General features: G+C 36.3%; 1 protein-coding gene across 1 annotated transcript in view; it reads right to left on the bottom strand.

Moving 5' to 3' along the window:
- LOC133616971 (teneurin-3) overlaps positions 1–12,084 on the bottom strand; it is a 745,483-nt gene that overhangs the window by 656,215 nt on the left and 77,184 nt on the right. The window contains exon 4 of the mRNA XM_061976582.2: positions 2,840–3,115. Within this exon, the coding sequence (XP_061832566.1) occupies positions 2,840–3,115 (276 nt within the window). The remainder of the gene's footprint in view (positions 1–2,839; positions 3,116–12,084) is intronic.

Here is a 12,084-nt window from a genome sequence, read left to right as displayed (position 1 = left end):
TTAATGTCGACGGCTTCCACTGTGAGTACGATGTATAAATATTCCACCTTTGAAATGTAAGCGTTATATTTGTTTAAAAATCCACTGACGACATGTTGAAAGCTTGATCGTATCAATACCAGCTGTAGTATCAGGAAGTGTTTTTTGTGCTCTTTAAATATAATGTACATATTAATGTAATATGTACAAAGTCAGGAACAGATAAGGGTAAAAAACTAAACAATATTGTTTAATTGTGCACTATTTGCTTCATTTTTGGTCAATTGTATGTAAAATAATCAGATAAGAATTTTAAATAAATATACATGTACATTTTTTTTCTAATTGTTATTTTTCATATTTTATGTTTATAATTTAATATTTACTGTATTTGAAGAAAAAAAATTCTGCATAAAATCTTTGATACCCTGATTATAATGACAATCATTAAACTGAAAGCAAAATCAAAGGAAATGTAAACATTTCAAGTTAAAAGCATCAGTATTTTTAATACCGGTAATATATCTTGGTTTTAAACAATACCAAAATGAGCATTTAAAACAAATAATAAAAAAAATAAAAAAAATAAATTAATTAAAACAAAACATAAGACACTTTTAAAAATGTTGTCAATCTTTGGGCACGATTTGATTCGATTCAATTCAAATTGATGTTCGATTCATAATAAATACTTTTTGTTTTTAATAACATTGGATGCAAGTTCTATGATTAACTACATTCCTCCATAAAATAGACAAGCAGCGTTGATACATTTGTTGTATTTTCTTATCTGTACAGAAAATACCACATCAACAATATGATTTGCCTGGCTGGAAAAAAACATATGAGAATAAAAAAATAATAAAAAATAATGAATCGACTAAGAATCGTTACTAATAAGAATCACCGTTGATTCGAAAATCGACAATTTTGTTGAAGAAAACCCCCAAAACAACCCAACCAGGACGTGTACAAAACAATGCATTAAAAAACAAACGAGTCAGCGTCTTCTAAGCCCCGCCCCCATTGTCCCTACTCAAATGTCACCCCTTTTTTTGTTGGGGTTGTACAAAAAATGTATATTTCACACACACGTGACCTTCTCCTTTTTTTTAGAACCCCTGCTAAAAAAAAAAAAGTGTTTAATTATTTGAACGGCCTGCCACTCATTGATACCGCTGTCGCGGTGAAATAATTACAGAGTCTGTCTTTAATGTCGACGGCTTCCACTGTGAGTACGATGTATAAATATTCCACCTTTGAAATGTAAGCGTTATATTTGTTAAAAAATCCACTGACGACATGTTTAAAGCTTGATCGTATCAATACCAGCTGTAGTATCAGGAAGTGTTTTTTCCACAAATGTGGGTTTTTTTGTGCTTTTTAAATATAATGTACATATTAATGTAATATGTGCAAAATCAGGAACAAATAAGGGTAAAAAAGCGAAACAATATTGTTTTATTTTGCACAATGTAAAATAATCAAATAATAATTTTAAATAAATATACATGTACATTTTTTTTCTAATTGTTATTTTTCATATTTTATGTTTATAATTTAATATTTACTGTATTTGAAGAAAAAAAAATCTGCATAAAATCTCTGATACCCTGATTATAATGACAATCATTAAACTAAAAGCAAAATCAAAGGAAATGTAAACATTGCAAGTTAAAAGCATAAGTATTTTTAGTACCGGTAATATATCTTGGTTTTCAACAATACCAAAATGAGCATTTAAAACATTTAAAAATAAAAATAAAATAAATAAAAATAAAATTAAAACAAGACACTTTTAAATAAGGTTGTGAATCTTTGGGCACGAATTGATTCGATTCAAATTGATGTTCGATTCATAATAAAAACTTTTTTTTTTTTATAACATTGGATGCAAGTTCTATGATTAACTACATTCCTCCATAAAATAGACACACAGCTTTGATACATTTGTTGTATTACTTATTTGTACAGAAAAGATCACAAACAATATGATTTGCCTGGCTGGAAAAAAACAGATATGAGAAGAACAAATAAAAAATAATACATCGGCTAAGAATCGTTACTAATAAGAATCGCTGTTGATTCGAAACTCAACTTTTTTGCTGAAGGAAACCCCCAAAACAACCCAACCAGGACGTGTTGGGTTGTTTGCATTAAAAAACAAACCAGTCAGTGTCTTCTAAGCCCCGCCCCCATTGTCCCTCCTCAAATGTCACCCCTTTTTTTGTTGGGGTTGTACAAAAAATGTATATTGCACACACACGTGACCACCTCCTTTTTTAAAACCCCTGCCAACAAAAAAAAACAAAAAAAAGTGTTTGATTAATTGAACGGCCTGCCACTCATTGATACCGCTGTCGCGGTGAAATAATTAGAGTTTGTCTTTATCGGAAAAAACAGATATGAAAATAAAAAAAGAATACAAATGTTGAATCGACTAAGAATCGTTACTAATAAGAATCGCTATTCATTTGAAAATCGGTTGAAGGAAACCCCCAAAACAACAGGAAGTGTACAAACAAATTCCTTAAAAAACAAACGAGTCAGCGTCTTCTAAGCCCCGCCCCCATTGTCCCTCCTCAACAACAGCAGCGCCTCAGGTTTCCGTCACATTTGCACTTCAAACCATTCCATCAAGCGCCGTGCCTTGTGCGCGCCCACTCAACCTTCCCCGCCCGGGCCCCTCAAAGCGATCTCGGATTACAAGCTCGCCCCCCCGGGGAGAACTTTATCAAACTGTAGAGAACAATCGTCCCTTGGAAGGACATCTTTCTGGTTTTCCATTTTCATTTCATCGCTCTCTCCACCTCCACGCCCCGCCCGCCGCGGCCCGGCGCCAATCAAAGATGAGACTCACCCGTTTCGTTGTCCGACTTGTCCATTTCTGTGTCGGTGAGCGTGAGCGCCGAGTTGGAGCGGCTGGACAGGCAGGAGTCACGACCTGCCTTCGTGACCCCTTTGCCCCAGAGAGCGACCGCACGCTCCGGCGAGGGGGCCTCATGCTCCTCCGACGCCGCGGTCCCCCTGGAGTAGGAGCCCAGCGGGTGCGAGAGGCCCGTTTCGGGGTAAAGCGCCAGGCCTCGGCGAGTCGTCGGCTCGCAGACGCCGAGCTGCCTCAGAGAGAAGGTGTGGCCTGTGAAGGGGGACAAGTGTAAACGTTAAAGCTCGCGAAAACTCGGCTAACGCGGAATATGGTGGACGCCGAGGGTTGGGGAAGGAGTGTGTTCATGTCAAGGACACGTTTTTTTCCCCAGAGGTAAAAAAAACGATGATTACTATTGCGGTTACGACAAATACAATAATAACTCAAAACAAACAAGTAAAAGCAATTTAAAGTGAATTAGTAAACAATTAAGCTCTTTATTGTGAGGACAAAAAGGTTAATTTACAGCAACAATAGTTGATGTTAATTGACTTATGTTATTGTGTGAATGAATTGATTTATTCTGGCAGACAGACATATATAGCAACACTTCATCACTCTTCGTAATTTGACAGACATGCAACACCCACCAAAAAGGGATACGGGAAACAAGCAATAATGCTTATCCATGTCCCGCCCCTAATTTTCAATCAACTTATATGTTGGTTATATATATCAGAAATATATATATATATAACTTGGACTATATAACCAACACATACATATATATATATATATATATATATATATATATATATATATATACATACATACATACATACACACAAACACATATATATATATATATATAAACACACACACACACACATACAAATATATATATATATATATATATATATATATATATATATATACACATACATATATATACATATACATACATATAGGTTATATAGTCCAAGTTTGTTATATATGTTGATTATATAGTCCAAGTTTGTTATACATGTTGGTTATATAGTCCAAGTTTGTTATACATGTTGGTTATATAGTACAAGTTTGGTATATATGTGGGTTATATATGTTGGTCATATTGTCAAGTGTAACTTCACTGCATGGGTTTCCCACACTTGAAAAGGGAAGGATTTGACCAGACTCAGGATTTCACTCAGTTTGCGGATTTATTGTCCAGAAACAGGAAGGTGCAAAACCTTTAAACATACGAAAAACAAAGTATTCAACTCAAATCAGTATTTTACACACTCAAAGCACATATAGTAGGCAAAATAATATATTAAACATGGCCTATATTAACAATTGCTCATTGAGTCAAGCAAGGCAGGTGGGCAAAGGCAAAAGTGTAAAATGTAAGCATTAATAAACAAAAGCCCAGTTCTATTTGTAGAACTATCAACCCTTAAATTAACCTGCTTTTTCCTCATATCTTAACCAAGATCATTTTACATATTTTATCATATATCATAATTCAAATCACACCTTTAATTCAACTGAAATCAAGTACAGCAGACAGACTTGACTATCTGCAAAATTCACCTTAAACTAATTCAAATAAGCGGACAATTTACCAACTACAAAGCAGTCAATGCAGCGTGACCTTTTAACCTCAACAGCAGTGTTGGGACTAACGCGTTACTTTAGTTTCGGCGGTAACTAGTAATATAACGCGTTATTTTTTTTATTCAGTAATTTAGTTACCGTTACTACATGATGCGTTACTGCGTTATTTTACGTTACTTTTGATGTAGTATCGGCTAGAAACAGAAGCGCTGCGGTGTCGTTCTTCTGAATCTTCCTCTGTCACAAGCCGCAGAGAAGAAAAGAGGCGCGGTCTATGTGTGTGTGTGGGTGTGGGGAGGGGATGAGGCACACAAGTGAGCCGCGGTTTGATATATGAAACAAAAAAAAAAAGTTGTTGGCACGTTCAGTCCACACACAGCGTGGTCATGGCGAGCGGAGTAACGGAGGAGCTTGAACGCCCCCGCCATTGAATCGGTGTGTTTATAGGTGCAGACTCGGTTGTGCAAAACGAGGGTTTTAAACACATGCTGAACGTGCTTGAACCACGTTACGACATCCCGTCGCGCACCCACTTCAGCAATAAGATTGTGCCAGATCCTTATGAGCAGGAGAAGAAAAAAGTTGTGGATGAACTATCCCGAGCATCATCTGTTGCGCTCATGACAGACGGGTGGACGTCCAGCTGAACTATAAGCGCTCACTTCATCACAGCAGACTGGGAGATGAGAAGACACGCCCCCTCTACGAGAGTCACCTTGCGCAGGTACTGACACAAGCAGTGGAGGAATGGAAGATAAAGATATCCCAGTCACACGTGATCAGTGTTGGGTTAGTTACTGAAAACCAGTAACTAGTTACAATTACTAGTTACTTTATTTCAAAAGTAACTCAGTTACTAACTCAGTTACTTACACCAAAAAGTAATGCGTTACTGTGAAAAGTAACTATTTAGTTACTTCTTTTTTTCTTCTTTTTTTTTTTAAAGCTCCCATTAATGCCCTTTTTGCCTTCATTTCAGTACTGTTATTGCACTGGAGAATAATACAATCTGTTGATCAACTTGACATGCATTTTTATTTTCCTTTTAACATAATTAATGAAAAACAGTGCAACATAAAAAGGCATTCCTCCTTTCTTTAAACTTGGACCAATGACCATTAATAAAAAACAAGTTTAAGTGCAACATAAGAAGAAACATCATCTTCCTTGAAACATAGGTAGTGAAATAAAGCCTGACATCTGGAGTGATGCTGCTGTCTTCCACACTTGGAGCCATGGATTGTAGAATCCTTGTTTTCAGTGGCAGGATCATTGACACAGATGGTGAAGTTTCAGTGCTCAGTAGAGATGTAACACTTTTGAGGGGTTTAAGCACCTAGAGGACCTCATCTGCCACTCTCACATCATCATCAGACAGGGTGACATTTGTCTTCAGGGTGTTGTGGGTCAATGCAGAGTATATAGCTGCCTGCTGCTCCAACATATCATAAGTGGAGTTCCACCTCGTTGGGACATCATGTATGAGCAGGCAGCTTTAGCATTTCTTGCTTTGTCTTAAGCACATGAGCAGCTGTTGTGCTTGGGTGGAAGTAAGAAACCTTCCTGATCCTCCCAAAGAGGCGCTCCATCCTATTGACTGAGATTCCCTTCTGTGATGCCAAATTCACTACATGTGCAAAGCACCTATCTGTGGTCCCAGTCCTGCCTCATTCACTGTAATTATTTGATTTTTGGCATTATCACGTGTGACTGGGATATCTTTATCTTCCATTCCTCCACTGCTTGTGTCAGCACCTGCGCAAGGTGACTCTCGTAGAGGGGGCGTGTCTTCTCATCTCCCAGTCTGCTGTGATGAAGTGAGCGCTTATAGTTCCGCTGGACGTCCACCCGTCTGTCATGAGCGCAACAGATGATGCTCGGGATAGTTCATCCACAACTTTTTTCTTCTCCTGCTCATAAAGATCTGGCACAATCTTATTGCTGAAGTGGGTGCGCGACGGGATGTCGTAACGTGGTTCAAGCACGTTCAGCATGTGTTTAAAACCCTCGTTTTGCACAACCGAATCTGCACTTATAAACACACCGATTCAATGGCGCTGGGCGTTCAAGCTCCTCCGTTATTGCGCTCGCCATGACCACACTGTGTGTGGACTGAACGTGCCAACAACTTTTTTTGTTTTGTTTCATATATCAAACCGCGGATCAAACCTCCCCTCCCCGCACCCCCGCCCCCCACCCCCCCACACACACATAGACCGCGCCTCTTTTCTTCTCTCCGGCTTGTGACAGAGGAAGATTCAGAAGAACGACACCGCAGCGCTTCTGTTTCTAGCCGATACTACATCAAAAGTAACGTAAAATAACGCAGTAACGCATCATGTAGTAACGGTAACTAAATTACTGAATAAAAAAAAATAACGCGTTAGATTACTAGTTACCGCCGAAACTAACGGCGTTACAGTAACGCGTTACTTTGTAACGCGTTAGTCCCAACACTGCACGTGATAATGCCAAAAATCAAATAATTACAGAGAATGAGGCAGGACTGGGACCACAGATAGGTGCTTTGCAAGTTAAGCATATCAACCAAAGCATTTTGATCGCCATCAAATGAAGCATTTTCACCGACCATTGGTGTGTTTGGAGAAACTTGTAGAGTAGATCTTGCGGTTGTGGCTGCTTGCTGTTCTTCCTTGCATGTAGCTTGTTTGGTGAATGAGTCTGACTTAACCTCCTTCCTTGTCAGGTGCCTTCAATCAGTAATTTGGCGGCCATTTTACCTTGGCATTCTGGGAATTGTAGTTTTCAATGATTTTGACCATGTAGGGCAGGGGTCACCAACGCGGTCGCCCGTAAGGACCAGATGAGTCGCCCGCTGGCCTGTTCTAAAAATAGCTCATATAGCAGCACTTACCAGTGAGCTGCCTCCATTTTTAAAATTGTATTTATTTACTAGCAAGCTGGTCTCGCTTTGCTCGACATTTTTAATTCTAAGAGAGACAAAACTCAAATAGAATTTGAAAATCCAAGAAAATATTTTAAAGACTTGGTCTTCACTAACTGACAAAGAAACAGACAACAGATTTGGTGTCCAGTTCAAAGTGTGACATGATTTATTTAAAAATTTGAGAGTTGACTTTTGTATTTTACATGAGTTATTATTTTTACAAACATGGTGCAGAGTAATTCATGATTTGTTAAAAAATGTTAGTGGCTAGCCAGTTAAAATGGGATATTTTGATTTCACAAGACTGTCTTAGAAGTGATCATTTGAAAATGTTCAATTTCAAAAATGTGCACTTAGAGAAAATATAAAAATAAAGTGTTGCATATTGATATTTATCTGTTTCTATATATATTTATTGTGAGAAATCATTAAGATGAGCAGTGTTTCCACAAAGATAAATATGATTAATTATTAATAATAACATAGAGTTAAAGGTAAATTAAGCAAATTGGCTATTTCTGGCAATTTATTTAAGTGTGTGTCAAACTGGTAGCCCTTCGCATTAATCAGTACCCAAGAAGTAGCTCTTGGTTTCAAAAAGGTTGGTGACCCCTGATGTAGGGCATGGATTACTGACACTTCTGAGTTTTTAACTCCACACTAGTCCAAGTTTGTTATATATGTTGGTTATATATGTTGGTTATATAGTCCAAGTTTCAACAGCAGATTTGATGGATACATGACAATTTCAGAACAAGTATAACATATGATAATGGATGATAATGACAGGTCAGTATACATACACCAATATGGATATATTTTGTTTGACACATTGATTGATTTATTTATTTTTTTGTTTTTGTTTTGGTAGTTTCTTAGTCCACATTGATGTCCAATTCATGTGTTTTCTGCTCCATAGCATTCACACATATGGTTTTCTACACCAAAATGCATCTATTTATTGTGTGAATGTTCCAAAGAATTCACATATATGGTTTTATACGGAGCCCCTAAAGGGATATGGAGTGGATTCATTTTTTTGTGCGATCTCCCAATACTTTTTGCGAGATCTCCCAATACTTTTTGCAAGATCTCGCAATACTTTTTGTGAGATCTCCCAATACTTTTTGCGAGATCTCGCAATACTTTTTGCGAGATCTCCCAATACTTTTTGCGAGATCTCCCAATACTTTTTGCAAGATCTCGCAATACTTTTTGTGAGATCTCCCAATACTTTTTGCGAGATCTCGCAATACTTTTTGCGCGATCTTCCAATACTTTTTGTGCGATCTCCCAATGCTTTTTGCAAGATATCCCAATACTTTTTGCGAGATCTCCCAATACTTTTTGCGCGATCTTCCAATACGTTTTGTGCGATCCCCCAATACTTTTTGCAAGATCTCGCAATACTTTTTGCGATATCTCCCAATATTTTTTGCGAAATCTCGCAATACTTTTGCCGCGATCTCCCAATACTTTTTGCAAGATCTCCCAATACTTTTTGCGATAGTTCCCAATACTTTTGGCGCAATCTCCCAATACTTTTTGCGAGATCTCCCAATACTTTTAGCGCGTTCTCCCAATACTTTTTGCTCGATCTTCCAATACTTTTTGTGCGATCTCCCAATACTTTTTGCAAGATCTCCCAATACTTTTTGCGAGATCTCCCAATACCTTTTGCGCGATCTCGCAATACTTTTGGCGCGATCTCCCCATACTTTTTGCGAGATCTCCCAATACTTTTTGTGCGATCTCCCAATACTTTTTGCGAGATCTCCCAACACTTTTTGCAAGATCTCCCAATACTTTTTGCGAGATCTTCCAATACTTTTTGCGAGATCTCGCAATACTTGTGGCGCGATCTCCCATTACTTTTTGCGAGATCTCCCAATACTTTTTGTGCGATCTTCCAATACTTTTTGCGAGATCTCGCAATACTTGTGGCGCGATCTCCCAATACTTTTGGCGCGATCTCCCAATACTTTTTGTGCGATCTAGCAATACTTTTTCGAGATCTCCCAATACTTTTTGCGAGATCTCACAATACTTTTGGCGCAATCTCCCAATACTTTTTGCGCGATCTCCCAATACTTTTTGCGTGATCTCCCAATACTTTTTGCGAGATCTCCCAATGCTTTTTGCGAGATCCATATTAGTTATATGAGCCTACTATCAAAATGACTTTAAAAGTCTTATAATCGCAACCTTGTTTTGATGTCTTGTGCCTGCTGGGATGTTATTAAAAAAGTATAGATTTTGAATCCAGAATCGATTCTGAATCGAATCGTTGCCCCCTAGAATCAATTCGATTTGAATCGTGTGGCGCCCAAAGATTCACAGCCTCAAGGTTTAATAACTAACATGCTGGTCAGTCTGGCAGACAGTTTCTTCCATTCCATCGACCAACCCCTAAAACAAATAGCATATTGTTGTGTCTCAGGAGCCCCGTGTTGCATTTTTTATCTCCATCATGTTTTCACTAGTTTCACAGCAGTTGTGCGTTCCCTCGTTAGGCGCACAAAGTTGTGTGATTGATGAACGAGGATCTTTTCAGATTCGGCGGTCAAGTGCGTTGACACCAAAGCGCTGGAGATCAAGTGAGCGTATTTAAATGTCAAATGTAATTTTGCACGCGAGTCACATCAGGAGCCGGAGAAAGGATGAAAAAAAAAAAAAAAAATAAAATAAAATAAAAAAAAGAATCATTAAATCTGGCATTTGCTGTCAGGACGTACAGGGAAGTGTCCACTTTAAAAGGGCAGATTAAAAAAAGGCAAAAACCAGTCATATCATGTAAACGGACGCCAATTAGCAGAGGGAATATACAAGATTAATGAATATTTCCTTCCTAATTGCAAATGTGCCCAGCCACAGGAGTGCTTCCAAGTAAAATAAACCGCTTCAGCCTTTTTTTTTTATCTTTAATTACACAAATTAGGGAAGTTGTAAAAGCCAATTAAAGCGCATGTTTTTATTTATTTGTATTCATTTTATGAGCTCAAACATCGCCCACTTTGTGCTTTTTGCAGTTTAGGCAGCAAAAAAAAGCCAACTAGGCACAATTTAGTGAAAGCAATCCCTTAAATGGTGTCGCTTAAAGTCCCACGTTGTGAACGTGAGGTTGTAAAGTTCAAATGTTTTGGTCTTCAGGTTCAAAAAAATAAAGTTTATTGTTTCGTTTTACAATATTTGCACATTTTGGTGGCAAAGTTAACAATCTTAAAAACAAAAAACTCAAAAAATGAAGCAGACTTTTAGGGATAGTATCGCCTTTGCATCAATAATAGCTCCTAGAAGGATTTTATTGGAGTGGAAATCACTGTTGGTCCCCAAGGCCTCCCTATGGCTTAATTTTTTTTATTTTTTTTTGTAATGTTTTTTTGGTTGCAATTTTTGTATTTGTATTTTTACTTTGTATTAACATTTTTTTTTACATTTTTTCTTTGGGGGTGGGTGTAATGGCACAAAACAAAACAAAAAAGTGTCTGTTTTGTCAGTACCTGTATTATGATTGCCCTATCAAATTAATAATTACATATTAATTAAAAAAATAAAAATACAAAATAAAAATAATTGGCACGGGGTTGGGGGGGCGGGTTGGGGTGTTATTCTTATTTATTTTAATTTTTTTGTAATGTTTTTTTGGTTGTAATTTTTGTATTTGTATTTTTATTTTGTATTAACTTTGTATTTATTTTTTGGGGGGTGTCTGTTTTCTCAGTACCTGTAATATGATTTCCCTATCAAATAAATAAATATTATAAAAACAATAAAAAACATGTTTTTTTTTAAATGGCACGGAGATGGGAGGGAGTGTGTTATTCTTATTTTATTGTTATTCTTTTTGTAATGTTTTTATAATTCAACTAAATGACCTTGATTAAATACTGTAATTGAGCGATTAATCGCGGATGATTAGGCCCGCGTTACCCCGTCTTTTTTTTGGGTAATTGTTGTTTTTTTCTTGAAATTTTATAATAATAATAATAATAATAATAATAATAATAATAGATTGTATTTGTAAAAAGCACTTTACATTGAGTAAAAAGCCTCAAAGTGCTACAGTGTATTAAAAAAATAAAAAATAAATAGATAATAAATATTGTAAAAACAAAAAAAACAATTTTTTTTAAAAATGGCACCGAGATGGGAGGGAGTGTGTTATTCTTATTTTATTGTTATTCTTTTTGTAATGTTTTTATAATTCAACTAAATGACCTTGATTAAATACTGTAATTGAGCAATTAATCGCGGATGATTAGGCCCGCGTTACCCCGTCTTTTTTTGGGTAATTGTTGTATTTTTCTCGAAATTTTATAATAATAATAATAATAATAATAATAGATTGTATTTGTAAAAAGCACTTTACATTGAGTAAAAAGCCTCAAAGTGCTACAGTGTATTAAAAAAATTAAAAATAAAAAGATAATAAATATTATAAAAACAATAAAAACATTTTTTTTTTTTAAATGGCACCGAGATCGGAGGGAGTGTGTTACTCTTATTTTATTGTTATTCTTTTTGTAATGTTTTTATAATTCAACTAAATGACCTTGATTAAATACTGTAATTGAACAATTAATCGCGGATGATTAGGCCCGCGTTACCCCGTCTTTTTTTTGGGTAATTGTTGTATTTTTCTTGAAATTTTATAATAATAATAATAATAATAATAATAATAATAATAATAGATTGTATTTGTAAAAAGCACTTTACATTGAGTAAAAAGCCTCAA

The sequence above is a fragment of the Nerophis lumbriciformis genome, linkage group LG16, assembly GCF_033978685.3.
Source record: "Nerophis lumbriciformis linkage group LG16, RoL_Nlum_v2.1, whole genome shotgun sequence".
Classification (NCBI taxonomy): Eukaryota; Metazoa; Chordata; class Actinopteri; order Syngnathiformes; family Syngnathidae; genus Nerophis; species Nerophis lumbriciformis.
This window is presented reverse-complemented; position numbering and strand designations above follow the sequence as displayed.